At 49.5% G+C, this 16,877-nt stretch overlaps 1 protein-coding gene across 6 annotated transcripts in view; it reads right to left on the bottom strand.

Annotated features, from left to right (window-relative positions):
* CDC42BPB (CDC42 binding protein kinase beta) overlaps positions 1 to 16,877 on the bottom strand; it is a 115,228-nt gene that overhangs the window by 69,233 nt on the left and 29,118 nt on the right. For all 6 annotated transcript variants that reach the window (XM_017528034.1, XM_017528038.2, XM_017528036.2 and 3 more), the window contains exons 2-3: positions 7,381 to 7,472; positions 2,535 to 2,618 (exon numbers count right to left, since the gene is read on the bottom strand). In XM_017528034.1, coding sequence (XP_017383523.1) covers positions 2,535 to 2,618; positions 7,381 to 7,472 — 176 coding nt within the window. The remainder of the gene's footprint in view (positions 1 to 2,534; positions 2,619 to 7,380; positions 7,473 to 16,877) is intronic.

Genomic DNA, 16,877 nt, shown 5'->3' with positions numbered 1-16,877 from the left:
TGTCCTGGTTCTACTAATGACAACATGACAAGGGGTCAGCATTCAACTTGCCAATGTCCAGACATGCAGAGCCCAACAATTATGGAATTATCACGACCCCTCTGCCAACAGCCACCTCAGCCATAAGGGCCTGGTGAAGGGACGAGTACACAAAAACCTGAGTCCCGGTGTGCCTGACCTTCTGCCTTCCAGAACATTCTCCCAAAAAGCAGTGGTGATAGAGCACTGAGTCCCAGTGTGCCTGACCTTCTGCCTTCTAGAAGGTCCAGAACATTCCCCCAAAAAGAAATGGTGATAGAGCACTGAGTCCCAGTGTGCCTGACCTACTGCCTTACAGAACACTCCCCCAAAAAGAAATGCTGATGGAGCAGTGAGTCCCAGGAGAGGTGAGACTGTGGGCTCAGGAGCCTGGGGCTGCCCCGGGAACCTGCGGCATCTGTGCCGCCACCTCCAGGAGGAGATGCTCCCTAAAGCTCTGCCTGGCAGCTGCCCGAAGTGTTTAGGAAAAACCCATTCTTAAACTGGGGCCTGCATGCAGGTGACCTGGTGACAGAAACTTATGTATTATCCAGCAGTTTTGTCTGAAGAGCAGAGAGAGAAACTTTTAGTATTTTTTAACCAAGTAAGATGAAATAAAGACCAAGCCTGGTGGAAAAATTATAAATTTATACTGCTCAGCAACTCTTTTACTGACCAACCTCTTAACTCATGCTTTAAAGAACATGTTTTATAAATCAATATTCAAAAATTTAATGTTTAAAATAAGTCTATGAAATAAGAATAAAAAGATAAACTTTTTGCAACTGGCACCATACACATTTTTCTCTCTTACACACATATATAGCCCACTACACATATTCTATGATAGTCGTCATGACTGGCAAACACTCTTGGGCTTTTCTGAGCATGCCAACTGAAATGCATCTGTGTAACCAGATTCAAATTAAATCAGCAATAGTTACTCTTTTAAATGTCCTCATCCACCGTGACATGTGGGTAACACCTGATACCTCCTCACACTTTCACATAACAGGAGCTGCTTTTCCCCACTAAAAATTTGCTCCAACAACATTCCTGCATTTGCCACAGTTTGGGGTGGGGGAAGGGCTGCTGGGCCAAGGGCAGGCCCAGTGGAAGCACGAGGTGAGATACTGAATGAGGATGGAGGGAAAGAGAGTGAAGGCTTCTCCCAAAGAAGGGAGGGAGACTGTGTGCATCCCAGAAACTGGGAGATGCAGGGGCTAAGGCAGTCACAGGCCACCAATATTTTGAGCCCAGGTGACTGCAAAATGGTGCTCTGTCATCCAACATGTGCTCAGTGGGCAACAAATGGGTGTGAGACCTTGTGCTGGGTGCCAGGGCAGGGAAAGAGGAAATGGGTACAGAGCAGAAGAGGCAAAAGCCATAATGACTGAGTCATGAGGAACCAGTAAAGTCCACCAGGTTAACAAAACCAGGGCCCCGGAGAGATCTGACCCGAATCGATAGCTCTACTGTTGTTGGTCCAAGGCGGCAACCATGGGCAGCACGGGCACAAATTCCAGGACCCAAGAGGAAAGGGTCACCTAAGATTACTTAGGAGGGTGAGGGTGGTAGGAGAGAGTCTAGAAACCCAAGAAGGACTTCCCAAAATGAGGAGGTGGCCACATCGAGAGGCGTCCAACTCCAGAAGCGAGCGCTGACCACAGGGCTCAGCAGCCTAGAGCTGCCACAGCACTGCCAGGAACCGGCCTCACTCAGGGTGGGTCAGAGACAGCCGGGGCCACAGCAGACCATTGTGATGAACGGCAGCCGGCAAGGAGGGGGCCGCCGAGGGCCTTCTGGCAGAGGCAGGAGTCACGGGAGAGGATGGAGCATGATGGATGGAGTAGATCCGAAGCAGGAAGCAGCAGGTCAAGTGGCCAGGAAGGGCCTGGGCTCTGAGTGCAGGGGAGGCAACAGAGGATGGGTGAGGACAGAAACTCAAGACGGCCAGAGAGGAAAAGCATGGGCTCCCCAGCAGGCCTGGCCTGCCTTGCACGGGCAGGAGGGAGATGAGGGGCTGAGCACACGGCTGCAGAGATGGGCAGGGGCATGGAACGGCCACCAAGAAGACTGACAGTGAACTAAGAAAAAGGAGCAGATCTTAGCCTGCTGAGCAGTGAGTGGTCCGCTCTCATTCATAATCTTGACGCTTCTCGAAGTTGGAAGCTAAGGACCCAGCGGTATGTAAGCAGGCTCCAAACTTGGTCATTCCTTTTGCGTATGGAGCAGAACTTCAATCAATGCTAAAACTCCCCTGAAGCTTTTTATTTGCCTTTATGGTAAGCAGAACCCAGCCAACATTCTGGAGGGTGCACTCTCAGGCACCGTGTCCAGTAAACGAGTGATCACAGAGGCGGGAGCAGCAGGCGCCAGGGAGGAGGCTGGGACCTCCTCAACAGAGAACGCTTGCTCTGTCCCGGGGGAAGGCGGGCCCAGGGCTGTGGGGTGACTGCAGCTTTTCCCAGCTGGCTTCACAGTCACTTTCTGCTCACCCCAAACTCCATACTTACCTCTGCTCTTTTCAGCATTTCCCACTTGTTGAGAATTTTCATTGCATAAATTCGTTCAGTGTTCTTCATTTTGACAACAGCAACCTGCAATACAAATGTGAGTTGAACAAAAATGTAGTTCCTGGAAGAAAGGCTGGCATGCTGGAACTAAACCGGAGTGAAATCTTAACAGCCTGAGAGCCTCGAAACCAGCGGTGAGAGAAAGCCAAGTTTCCCACATAAATGAAGATTTGCCCTTTTATGCATCGAAATCCAACCCCGCTGCAACCTGAATGGCACCGCCTGCAAATTCAAGAGCTTCACTGTGAATGCCAGGCACGTGGCGGCTCACTGCCCTCTACTTTGGGTTATGTCTGCAGATTTTCATTTAAAACAAAGGCAGAAAAAAAATTCTAATGTTTGATAGCACAGTAGGGTAACTGTAGTTAACAATGAATGCATTATGCATTTTAAAATAGCTAAGTGATGCTGAGTTTGGTGGCTCAAGCCTGTAATCCCAGCACTTTGGGAGGCTGAGGTGAGATGATCACTTGGGGCCATGAGTTTGAGACCAGCCTGGCTAACATGGTAAAACCCCATCTCTACCAAAAATACAAAAATTAGCCAGGTGTGATGGCACGCACCTATAATCCCAGCTACGTGGGAGGCTGAGGCAGGAGAACTGCCTGAACCTGGGAGGTAGAGGCTGCAGTGAGCTGAGACTGCGCCACTGCACTCCAGCCTGGGTGATAGAGCAAGCAAGACTCTTGTCTCCGGGGGAAAAAAAAAAAAATTAAAAATTAAAAATTTTGGCCAGGCATGGTGGCTCACGCCTGTAATCCCAGCACTTTGGGGGGCTGAGGCAGGTGGATCAGCTGAGGTCAGGAGTTCCAGACCAGCCTAGTCAACATGGTGAAACTCAGTCTCCAATAAAAATACAAAAATTACCCCAGTGTGGTGGTGCACACCTGTATTCCCATCTACTTGGGAGGCTGAGGCAGGAGAATCACTTGAACCTGGGAGGCAGAGGTTGCAGTGAGCCAAGATCATGCCACTGCACTCTTGCCTACGCAACAAAGTAAGACTCTGTCTCAAAAAAAAACAAAAAAAAGCTTGGACCTTAACAGGCTGGGGTGCAATGGCAGGATCTCAGCTCACCACAACCTCCAACTCCCGGTTCAAGTGATTCTCCTGCTTCAGCCTCCTGAGTAGCTGGGATTACAAGTGTGCGCCACGACATCTGGCTAATTTTTGTATTTTTAGTAGAGATGGGGTTTCTCCATGTTGGTCAGGCTGGTCTCTAACTCCTGACCTCAGGTGATTCGCCCACCTTGGCCTCCCAAAGTGCTGGGATTACAGGTGTGAGCCACCGTGCCTGGCCAGACGCTGCCTTCTATCTGTGCCCCCCTCCCCCACACTGCCTCTTCTGTCTGTGGCTCCCCCTACCCACCTCGCACATGCCAGTTCCTGCATCAAGAACCTTTTCTTCACAGAGGCAGGGACTAGCCACGTGGGCTCCGGAGTGCAACTCTTGCCAAGTCACTTCTTCGTGTCTCAAGTTCCACCACTATAAGAGGTTAAGGGCAGGACTGGCCTCCCGTGACAGCTATGAGGACCCATGAGCCCTGGCACTTAATAAGCCCAGCAGTGTGGTGCACAATCAGCCCTCAGTGTGTAGCCACAAGCCACATTCTTTAAAGCACAACTCAAGGGCCACCTCCTCCAGGAAGTCCTCTTGGACTTTTCAGTCTCTACCAAATCTTGAATGAGCTCTTCCATCACTACCAATACCCATCAAGATGTCGGCTCCACTGTCTGGTACATTCCACCCAATATAAGTTATTCACGCATGGCCCCAAGTCTCCACCTCAGCATTTCCCGTTAAGCTACTCACTGGCAGTGACAGTGACTTCCATACCTTCTGGCTGCCAATGGCAAACAGCCAGCATGTCCCCGTGCCTACAGCAGTCATGGGCTGAAGAGCTCTTAAATGGCATCATCATCCACCTCCCTGCCTTTCTAACATCAAATACCTCACAGTCACATCACCAGAGTCACCGTGAGAGCTGCCATTCACCAGGCACGTCCTGTGTGCCAGAGACGGCGCTTAGCCGTGCGTCCGCACCCCTACTTCACCCTCACAGAGACCCCAGCCGCGGGGGCTTCTAAAATCCATCTCGCACAGATATGGATTCCATGACTCCAAGGGAACCAGACCAGGGAGCGAATCCAAGAAGCAAAAGCTGCGCGGGAAGGACAGGCTCCCTTCAATCAGGAGGAACTCAGAAGGTGATCAATGTCATCTTCTTTGAAACTCACAAAACTGAGTTTTGCATTAAGTTCTTTGGCAAAAAAGAATACTAAAAATAACTATAAGCCATTCTGTTAAAACGATTTTCTCTCTCATTCTTTCATTTCCCCTGGCCTCTCTGCCCTGGTGTACCTCTCCCTCCCTCCTAATTGCACTCTGGAAAGTCTGGCCATGGCTGAAGAGCTTGTGTGGCCTGGGCCCCGCTCACCTCCAAAGCCATGCCACCTGGCACAGCTCCATGCTTGGTATCAGGCAGACAGGGCATCACTGCATGCAATCTGTTTTTAAATTTAAAAGGCTTTCTCAGCCAGGCACAGTGGCTCATGCCTATAATCCCAGTACTCTGGAAGGTGGAGGCAGGAGAACCACTTGAGCCCAGGAGTTCAAGACTAGCCTAGACAACACAGTGAAATCTCTGTCTCTACTAAAAAGAAAAAAGAGAAAACTAGCCAGGTATGGTGGTACATGCCTATGGTCCCAGCTACTTGGGAGTCTGGGGCAGGAGGATTGCTTGAGCCCAGGAGTTCAAGACCAGCCTGGGCAACATTGTGAGACCCCCTTTCTACAAATTTTTAAAAAATTACCCAGGTGTGGTGGCCCATGCCTGTAGTCACAGCTACTCAGGAGGCTGAGGAAGGAGGATCACCTGAGCCCAGGTGGCAGAGGCTGCAGTGAGCTGTGATTATGCCAGCACACTCCAGCCTGGGTGACAGGGCAAGATCCTGTCTCAAACAAAACAAACAAACTCTGTATCCCATCCCAGTCCCTGATAAACTGACTTTGGCTGGTGAGGCCTGGATCCAGGGTCTGTACTGAGATAAACTGGGAGCGTCGGTCACCCTGGGACGGGCCTTGGAGGGGCTGCTCTCCCCTCCCCCATCCCTCTGATGAGACTCACTCATGGGATGCTGCTGAAAGAGGGGGGCTATTTCCCTACAGTACTGTTTTGCCTTCTTTCCCGTCTGCACACTGGAAAATGGGCGCCCTGCACAGCAGAAGCCACCTCACTTTGTAACGGTGTCTAGTAGGTTTGCTGTGGGCAGAGTGCACCTGCTGCTGGGAGAAGACACGGTGTTTTCTGATTTGACTTTCCTCAGTGAACCAACACACACAGTTCCCCAGCTGAGGAGAGCTTAGATCAAACCTCAGCACAGGTGCAAAGACACTGCACCATTTAAGAAGCAAAGCTCTTCCGGCGACTCACTGTCAAAACACCCGAGGTGGTCCCATAGCCTCTGAGGGAGCCTGACCTCTCCCTTGGTCTTGGCAGAACCGTCCTGCAAGGCCAAGGCAGGTCTGCGAAGACGGCCTGGAAGGCGAGGCCACACCGTGCCATGGGCCTCCCAGGGCAGGGCTCCCAGCCACATACAAGAGACCTGGTGAGCCTCTCCAGCTGCTCCCGAGTGGCTGACCCTCCTCCCCTAGGCAAAGCCAACCAGACCCAGAGACACACAGGTGTGTCAATGGCAAGCAAGCTACAGAGCATGAAAACAGCTGCTATTCAACCCTGTGTTTTTAGAAAATGCCAAGAAGCCAAATTTCGGTTAACAAACCGAGTTTTTAAAACTATGTCAGAAGGCTGCGTGCAGTGGCGCACACCTGTAATCCCAGCACTTTGAGAGGCCTGGATCACCTGAAGCCAGGAGTTCGAGACCAGCCTGGCCAACATGGCAAAACTCATTCCTACAAAAAATATAAAAATTAGCTGGGAGTGGTGTCAGCACCTGCAGTTCCAGCTACTTGAGAGGCTGAGGCATGAGGATCGCTTGAACCCAGAAGACAGAGGTTGCAGTGTGCCAAGATTGTGCCACTGCACTCCAGCCTAAATGACAGTGCGAGACTCCATCTCAAAAAAACAAAAACAAAAACAGGCAGAGGACAGTGGCTCACGCCAGTAATCCCAGTACTTTGGGAGGCTGAGGTGGGCAGATCACCTGACGTCAGGAGTTCAAGACCAGCCTGACCAACGTGGTAGAACCCCATCTCTTCTACAAATACAAAATTAGCTGGGCGTGGTGGCACAAGGTTGTCATCCCAGCCACTTGGGAGGCTGAGGAAACAATTGTAATTGAGCGAGTAGTTGTGATCCCAGCTACTTGCTTGAACCCGGGAAGCGAAGGTTGCAGTGAGCCGAGATTGTGCCACTGCATTTCAGTCTGGGCAACAAGGGCAAAACTCTTGACTCAAAAACAAAACCAAAACACAAACAAAAAAACTACATCTGAAGAAACTATTTTTGGTCGCAACAATATCTCAGGTAACTCACCAGTCAGAAGCTTTTGGGTTTTCTTTCTCTTCATTCTATCGTTCAGATATTCTCCCCAGCAACTCGGGAGGCCGAGGCGGGAAGATCACTTGAGCCCAGGAGTTCAAGGCCAGCCTGGGCAACATGGTGAAAACTCCTCTCAGAAAGAGAGAGAGAAGAAAAAACGAACTCTCCAAAGGATACCAATTACCTCATCCCAAAACCAGTGTATAGGTCCATAAAAAGGTGAAATGGAAGCTGCTGATGTTTTGGCAATTTAGGCAAAGTTAACAAAATGAAATTCATCTTACCTCACCAAAAGCACCTCTTCCAATTACTTTAATTATTTCAAAGTCTTCTCGATGAAGCTGCATTTCTTTTACCAGCTGTGTAAATGGTTTAGCTACAAGCAAAACAGTAAAACCAAAAATTTAATCAGTTGATACTATATACAAATTTTATTGATTGGGGTGTTATACTTTTAAAAAATGTTTATGTTTAAAAATATTTACTATCTGACAACTTTTGGAATGTGAGCATTTATACAAATGACATGGATGTTGATCCGGAGCAAGTGCAGTCATGCACTTGGTAACATCGTTTCAGCCAATGACGGACCAGATAACTAAGAGTGGTCCCGTAAGATGATAATACTATATTTTTACCAAATCTTTTCTATGATTAGGTACATATATATGGCCAGGTGTGGTGGCTCACACCTGTAATCCCAGCACTTTGGGAGGCCAAGGCAGGTGGATCATGAGGTCAAGAGATGGAGACCATCCTGGCCAACACGGTGAAACCCCATATTTACTAAAAAAAAAAAAAAAAATTAGCTGGGCGTGTTGGCACAAGCCAGTAGTCCCAGCTACTCAGGAGGCTGAGGCAGGAGAATGGTTTCAATCAGGGAGGCGGGGACTGCAGTGGGCCAAGATCAAGCCACCGCACTTCAGCCTGGTGACAGTGAGATTCTGTCTCAAAAAAAAAAAAAAAAAGAGTTTGAGAGCAGCCTGATCCAACATGGTGAAACCCTCTCTCTACTAAATACAAAAACTAGCTGGGTGTGCTGTCAGGTGCCTGTAATCCCCACTACTCAGGAGGCTGACACAAGAGAATCAATTGAACTTGGGAGGCGGAAGTTGCAATGAGCCAAGATCCTACCACTGCACTCCAGTCTGGGCAACAAAGCAAGACTATCTCCAATCGATCAATCAACCAATAATTAATCAATCAATGTAGCTACACAAAAACCATATGCTACAGATGCCTCCAGTGTTCAAAACTGTCGCATGCTGCACAGGTGCGTAACCCAGAAGCTGTAGGCTGTGCCACGTGGCCTAGCAGGTTTTGCCATCTGAGGAGGTTTTGCCAACTAAGTCTGTGACATAGTCTTGTCATGTTCACACAATGACAAGAATCACCTAACAATGCATTTCTCAGAAGGTATCCCCACCGTTATGCAACGCACAACAGTATATACTTCAGTATCTATTACAGCAAATATCATCACACACAAGTCTCCTGGTCAAAGCCAATAGGTGAATATCTACTGAGAGAGCAACTGATGGGTATGCTGCAGTTGGCTTCTTGGCAGGCAGAAGGAAGGAAGGGAGGGAGAGAGGGCGGATGGGCTGAAGAGAACTCTTGAGCTGAAACTTAAAAGGCCATCTGGACCAGGCACAGTGGCTCACGCCTGTAATCCCAGCACTTGAGGAGACCAAGGCGGGCAGATCAAGAGGTCAGGAATTTGAAACCAGCCTGGCCAATATGGTGAAACCGTCTCTACTAAAAATACAAAAATTAGCTGAGCTGGTGGCCCATGCCTAGAACCCCAGCTACTCAGGAGGCTGAGGCAGGAGAATGGCTTGAACCCTGGGGGCAGAGACTGCAGTGGGCCAAGATCATGACACTGCACTTCAGCCTGGGCAACAGAGCAAGACTCATTCTCAAAAACAACAACTTTTTTTTTTTAACTTTTAAAAGTTTTTATTTTATAATCCTCATATACTAGGAGAATAAAAATTATTTTCTTATGCCAAATATATTTGCGACGAACATTTTCATGCACACCAACTTTGTAACTATTTTAATTATAATTTTTAGGATAAAATTCCAGGACTCTCAAAAGGCACTAACATATTTCATGGTTCCCAGTTTGCCTTCCAAAATGTATCTCCTGCCAGGCATGGTGGCTCACGGCTGTGATTCCAGCACTTTGGGAGGCCAAGGCAGGTGGATCACCTGAGGGTAGAAGTTCAAGACCAGCCTGACCAATGTGGTAAAACCCCGTCTCTACTAAAAACACAAAAAATTAACTGGGCATGGTGGCGCTTGCCTGTAGTCCCAGCTACTCGAGAAGCTGAGACACGAGAATCGCTTGAACGTGGGAGGGGTAGGTTGCAGTGAACTGATACTGCGCCACTGCACTCCAGCCTGGGTGACAGAGTGAGACTGTCTCAAAAAAAACAAAACAAACAAAAACCAGCAAAGACAAAGGCAGATGAGACGCAGGGAGCAGCTGGTACCAAGGCTGTGCCCCGAATGTCCTCTTTTCTTTCCACATTAATTACTCTCAAGTCACCTGAACTTCCTTGTCAAGTTTCCCCACTACTCTTTTGATAAGACACGTTCTGTTAACTATGTGTTTTAATAGTTCTGTACGCATCTCCCTAAAGTGGTAGACACAGATGATGGGGACAGGCTGGGAGCGGGAGGAACTTGGAGGCAGCCTGAGGTGAAGGCTTCGAAAGGCAAACCACGAAGGTATCAGCAGGAGACCTGCGTGCACGCCGAAGCAAGTTCCCAAATCAGAGGGCAAAGGAGAGAAGGGCCCAGAAAGAAATGCCTGAGAGAAAGCATTATTTTTCAAAAATATTTTCAAACTGCTCTGGGAACAGTAACAATTTTGTAATGGTGTATAAAAATAATTAGGCCGGGCATGGTGGCGGGTGCCTGTAATCCCAGCTACTCGGGAGGCTGAGGCAGGAGAATCACTTGAACTCGGGAGGTGAAGGTTGTGGTGAGCCGAGATCTCACCACTGCACTCTAGCCTGGGCAACAAGAGCAAAACTCAGTTTCAAAAAATCCAACAACAAAAAACAAAAACAATAAGAATAATTAAGACTGTAGCAGCTACGACTACGCAATGAAGGAGCAGCCTGCTAACCACATGGGTGCTGAGAGGGGGAGACAGAGAGCATTTAACATAAATAACCGTCAACTAGGTCACTAAGATGTAGTAAAGGGGGCACACGGAAATACCACAGAGATGGCAAATCCAGAAAGCAACTGCTGCCCTTAGGATCAGGAAATGAAAGATGAAGCTGGAATTTTTAAAACTTAGAGAGCTGGGCAAAGGGGCCTGTAAGCTGAAACTCAGACCCCTCACATAAGGGTGCTACTGGCCAGCACTGGGTCTCTGAGCTCAAAGGCAGCCCCACATGCTGGGCCCTCCGTGTCTAGAAACAGTGCAGCCAGCTGACCCTGGGCTTTCAGAGGCAACTGTGGCAAGGCTCTTCTGCTAGTGTGTGGAAACTCCAAACTGGCACCAGTGGCTGTCTGCTAGAAGGAACTTCCCTGCCAGGATGGTACTGCCAGGGTGTCACTGGAAGAGGGAGCAGACAGAAAGCGCAAGTCGTCCTCCTGCCTCCCAGCCTTGCAGCCTCCCTCCAGCACCCAATTCAGGCAGAGTTCAACAGGGAGCAGGGGGTCAGGGCTCCCCAGGCTTGGCTGGGCATGGGATGGAGTGAGGACATGAGTGCCTGGGAACCAGCTGGGGTGGGGATTACGGTCCTCCTGTTACCTACAGGAGGACTGATCAAATAAGCAACATTTAGGATGATGGTGCTGTCAGAGAGAGGAGCTGTAGATAAGGAAGAAAACAAGAATCAACTAACTGCACAGAACTGGCTTAGAATAGGAGGTTATCAATATGAACTCGGTTTCATTACAGACAGATAGATACAGAGATAAATGTAGACATACATGAGTCCTAGCTGTCTACCAAGAGGGCCGGGGAGCAGCAGCAGTTCAGCTGCAAGCACACCCAGTGCAGACTGTGATCTCTAAAGCCCATTCTCCAACAAAAGACAGGGCACCTCAGGCAACTCCAGAGCTGGGTTAGGAAACCGCAAGGTGAGCCTATAGCATCCAGTGCCCAGAAGTGAGGATGTGCTCAAAATAAATACAGTCACAGATTATAACCTATTAAATAAAACAGGGCTGGGCACAGTGGTTCATGCCTGAAATCCCAGCACTCAGCAAAGTGGCTGAGGCAGGAGGACTGCTTGAGCCCAGGAGTTCAAGACCAGCCTGGGCAACACAACAAGACTCCATCTCTACAAAAAATAAAATAATTAACCAGGGTATGGTGGCACATACCTGTGGTTCCAGCTACTCTCAAGGCTAAGGTGAGCGCAGGAGGTGGAGGCTGCAGTGAGCTGTGTCTGTACCACTGCACTCCAGGCTGGACAGCAGTGAGACCATGTCTCAAAACAAAAACACCAGGAAATCAGAAGTCTGCACTGACATTAATATACACAATTTTAAAATCTGATGAGAAATGGGATATTTATATAGTTTCAAAGTACATCCAAACAAATACCTATCAATTACAAAGGGAAAACGGTGACTTTACAGTGAAGTCAGGCAGACACCACCTGAAATCAAGTAATCAGAGCAGCCAGCATCAGTTATGTGAGGAGGCAAAACCACACCATCCCACAGGACACCAGGGGGAAACACAGCCTCACTTCTGCAAACCTAAAGTAAGAATAGTCTCCAATCACCAGCCAGAAACCTTGAGCAGTGTCAAGGTCATGAACGTCAAATCACACAGAAAGGAAATGTCACGCTGTGTGTGGCTCTGCAGCGGACCCCTCTGCTACAAAGCAGAGTATGAGAAAATCTGCAACACTTCAGTGGAATCTGAAGGTTAGATTTAGCAATGTGTCAATGCTACACTCCTGATTTTTGTTGGTTACACTGCAGAATATCCCTGTCTGTAGGAAATACATGCTAAAGCAGTGGTCCCAACCTTTTTGGCACCAGGGTCCACTTTCATGGAAGACGATTTTTCCACAGACCAGTAGGGGGTGGGGCAGGTGTGGTGATTTTGGGATGAAACTATCCCACCTCAGATCATCGGGCATTGGATTCTCATAAGGAGCATGCAACAGAGACCCCATGAATGCACAGTTCACAGCAGGGTCTGTGCTCCTATGCGAATCTAATGCCACGCTGATCTAAGCATGGAGCTTGGGTGGGAACGCTTACTGGCCTCTTGCCACTCACCTCCCGCTGCGGGGCCCCGTTCCTAACAGGCTGTGGACCTGTCCGTGGCCTGGGGGTTGGGAACCCCTGTTCATTCAAGGGCAAATGGTTGGGGGAGGAGACTTCTTTCCTGAAGTTTTAAACTGTTGCAAAAATGTTTTTAAAATACTTCTACAAGTTCAGTTGTTGCTATTTGGAAAACTAAGAGGGGCAAGTAGGGAGAGTCCACTGGATGCAGCCACCATCATCCCATTAAGACAGCAATGGTGGCTTAGAAACAATGGTGACAGTGTCCCGGGGGCAGAGGAGGAAGAGGTCGCATCTGATGTGTGCTGGAACTAGAGTGGACCATGACACGGGATGCGGAAAGAAGATTCCAGGATGCACGCTAGGGTTCTGGCCACAGCAGCTTGAGGAATGGGGTGTAGCACAGTGGGAGAGGCCGGGAGAACAGCAGCTTGGGGTGGGGGGGGGACAGCGCCTGGGGCAAAGGAATCCAATTACATCACGTAGCGCTACAGAGTCTGAGATGGTAAAGAGACCAGACTGATTTTTCTTACAGGACCCTAATGCCATTTTATATTTTCAAAAAGCGATCACTTCGAAACCACCAGCTTCCATATTGCTGGGGAGAGGTGAGGGGTGAGAACGGGGAGAAGCAGCCTGTTGTGAGGCAATTAGAGACACAGCTTCCAGGGAAGATGCAGGGCATTCTTTTTTTTTTGTTTCTGAGATGGGGTTTTGCTCTGCTGCCCAGGCTGGAGTGCAGCAAAGTGATCACAGCTCACTGCAGCCTCCACCTCCCAGGCTCAAGGGATCTTCCTGCCTTGGCCTTCCCAATATCTGGGACCAGAGGCATGCTCCCATGCCCAGCTAATTCTTTTATTTTTTGTAGAGACGGGATCTTGTTGTGTTGCCCAGGCTGGTCTAGAACTCCTGGGGTCAAGTGATCCTCCCACCTTGCCCTCTCAAAGTGATGGAATTACAGGCGTGGGATACCACACCTGGCCGCCCTGAAGTCCCCAGAGACATAGGCATCCCGAAGCTCAGAAACTGGGCCAGGCCGACCGGCCAGCACTCACGAGGCTCCAGGTCACAGCGACTGGGAGGCTACTGTCCAGCAAGCCCTGCATCGCCCACACCATCACCTGCAGCATCAGCCTCGGCATCTGGGCATCATCTCAGACTCCTCCTGCAGAGCCCACATCCCTCACCCATCACAAAGCCACCTCATCCTGTCTTCCTCAGCTCCCCTGGACCTGGCATGCTGACAGGACCCGGTAAGCACAGCTGGCTGTGTCTACAGCACCAGGCAATTCATGAGGAGTCATCATGAAACAGCGGTCTTCTCTACAAGAAGAGCTCACATCCCTCCTAGCATGAAGATATTAAACAACCTGGGATGCTTTCCAGCCAAAAGGCTAAATAAAGCTTTAGTCTTTAGACAGCTTAACTTTTACTAGGAGAAATTTTCTCCTAATCAATCTCTTCATTCCTCATATTCTAGACTGTCCCCTAAAGAACATCTCTTGACGCTCTAAAAAAACAATGGATTAATCCATCAAGTGTAACCACTGACAGATACGAGAGTCAAGCTGTTAGGGAAAATGGAGCCCAGTGCTCCCTTTAAATAGGAAAAGCTCTGCCAAGAAGAATTGCAGGTGGAGGGAGGATCTTTGCCTGAAACTGACAGAAAATCATTATGAAATCAAACAAGATCAGACCAGCTAAGGAGTGCCCGGGGTGGGAGTGTCTGAGGAAAGAGGCCTGTGTCAAGAGCAGAAGCCTGAGGCAGGCGGACGAGAGTATTGCTTTCCCCCGTTTGGCAGAAGCCCTCTGCCTCCCCCTGGACGGTTCCGTTCATCCATGCCACTCCTGTCTGGGCCTCAACTGCTTTGTGGCCACAATCAATACATTTGGAATTGGAAACAATCTAACAAATTATCTATTATGAATAACACCTTTTACCAATGAAGAAACAGGGCCCCAAAGGCCAAGTGACATGCAGAGGACACAAGGGACAGACGTCTTGGCCCCCAGTGAGTAGTCAACTCCATTCACAGCCTGGTTCTCTCCTGAGGTCCTCTCCTTGCAATTGCCAGCTACTCCTCTGTCCCTTCAGGGGAGGGCAGGACCCACACCTGCCTGGAGCAGCACCTCTGTGGCTGCTCAAGTGGGGCAGCTGCAGGGGAGGCCCCTACTGACAGCCCAGCAAGACCTACACGGAGGGCCCAGGGCCAGAGGCCAGGCTAGAGAAGGCGTGGATGTGTGAGAGGGCCCATGCGCACTGATGTGTATGCATCCGGTCCTCTTGCAGAGGGAGAAGGGGCCAGAACAGCATCCCAGCGACCAGGAAGTGCAGCCAGAGAGGATGGGGCACATGCTGAAACCCGGTGAGAGGAGAGGCCAGGGCATGCGCCATGAGTAAGGGAATGCAGGCACTTTCACAGGACCACCCTGGAGTGAGTTCACAGCTCCAAAGGCTTGGAATTTACTCTTTTTTTTTTTTTTTTTTTTTTGTTTTGTTTTTTTTTTTTTTTTTTTTTTTTTTTTTTTTTTTGAGACAGAGTTTCGCTTCTGTTACCCAGGCTGGAGTGCAATGGCGCGATCTCGGCTCACCGCAACCTCTGCCTCCTGGGTTCAGGCCATTCTCCTGCCTCAGCCTCCTGAGTAGCTGGGATTACAGGCACATGCCACCATGCCCAGCTAATTTTTTGTATTTTCAGTAGAGACAGGGTTTCACCATGTAGACCAGGATGGTCTCAATCTCTTGACCTCGTGGATCCACCTGCCTTGGCCTCCCAAAGTGCTGGGATTACAGGCTTGGAATCCCACCGCTCCCAGCCCGGCTTGGAATTTATTCTTACAGTTCAGGCGGCTGACGCAGGACAATTAGCACCTATCACAAAGTTTTAGAAAAATGTGTTCAAGTTACACAAAATGTGTTTTCTTTGTTTCATAATAACTAAGCTCTTTTGTAAGATGACAGACACTGCTTTCGCAGGGAGCCAGCCACAGACCCCTCTCATCAGCAATCAAGAGCCTGAGAAGAGTGACCCTTCCAACAAGCCCTCTTAACCCCAAATACAGTTCTCTAAATAGGAGCTCTGGCACACAGGCTGATAATCAGAAAGTACAACATTATGAAAAGAACATTAAATTTTAACTTAATGCAACCTGAGACTTCAGAGGATTAAAAAGGCAGCTCTTTAAGAACACTCGGATGCAAAAGACAAGTGAGACACAGACTGAGTCAGAGAAAGCCTGAGGAGTGGGGTGGGGTAGGGCAGGGGCCAAGGGTACAGGTGACAGCAGTTGGACAGCAGACAAGGGAGATCCTGGCTATTCCTGAAGGTTGGGCAAGCGGATTTCCTGCTTGGTGGGGTGTGCAGGGTGACAGTCGCACAGAGCACTGGCTGAGCACTAGGACGCTGGAGGTGTCGGCATGGAGACAGGGAAGGCTGACAGAGACTGGTGGGCCGAGTGGCAGGGAAGCAGCTGGACAGGTGATGCGGTTCCAGGGAGAAGCCCATGGTGCCCAGTGTACAGCTGGTATTGCATGTGGTCCCCAGGAAGTCGGCAGAGACAGGGGAGGGGCCGAGGACTGTACCTTGGGGGACTTCAATATGAGGAGGCTGCAGGGAAGAGAAGCCAGCAGGGTGCAGAGAAAGCCAGGACGTCCATCCTGGAAGGTGGATGGCAGCCAGGAATCAGCTACTGGCTTTTGCCACGTGGAGCCTGTAGGTGGCCTTGATGAAAGCAGCAGTTTTGAGGGAGGCAGGGGACAGAGTCTGATTAGCCTTCTGAGAATGAGAGAGGCGGGTGGAGACAGGAGAGAGAACCCTGAAGGTTCTAGTTGCTGTTGTTTCTGAGACAGCGTTTTGCTCTGTCACCCAGGCTGGAACACAGTGGTGCGATCACGGTTCACTGCAGACTCCACCTCCTGGGCTCAAGGGATCCTCCTACCTCAGTCTCCCAAGTAGCTGGAACTACAGGTGCAGGCCACCACAATGGGAGATGTTAGAAATCATTTTCACCAAAGGTTTTGTTTAAAAACAACAACAACAACAACAAACCACTCATCTTTCAATAGAGGGAAAGGTGACCCATTCTCCACGGGTGCTCACGTCACACTCATCAACTGATCCAGCTGGGGCAGGGGCAGGTATCGCCCAGAGATCTCAGGGGCTGTAGACCAGTTCACTTTCACTGCCTTAAGTGCTAACAATAAAGCACAAATTCAATTCTAGAGTGACAAAATAAATGCCCCAAGCTTCAATAAGCAATTGTGGGAACACAGCTGATTCCTGGAAACAAACATTACTGGTGCTTGCTGCATCTGTGGCTCTAGCGGGGCTGGGGTGGGGCAGGGAATGGCTGTCTCTTTGGAATGGGCCCACCCACCTTCCTCAGGCCCCACCACACCAGTCCACACTCATTCTCTTAAGAATTATCCATTTCCACACCATGAAAAAAGCAGCAACCCACAGACACAGCTATTTTTTCTTTTCTTTCTTTTTTTTTTGAGGCACCCCCC

The sequence above is a fragment of the Cebus imitator genome, unplaced genomic scaffold, assembly GCF_001604975.1.
Source record: "Cebus imitator isolate Cc_AM_T3 unplaced genomic scaffold, Cebus_imitator-1.0 Scaffold52, whole genome shotgun sequence".
Taxonomy (NCBI): domain Eukaryota; kingdom Metazoa; phylum Chordata; class Mammalia; order Primates; family Cebidae; genus Cebus; species Cebus imitator.
This window is presented reverse-complemented; position numbering and strand designations above follow the sequence as displayed.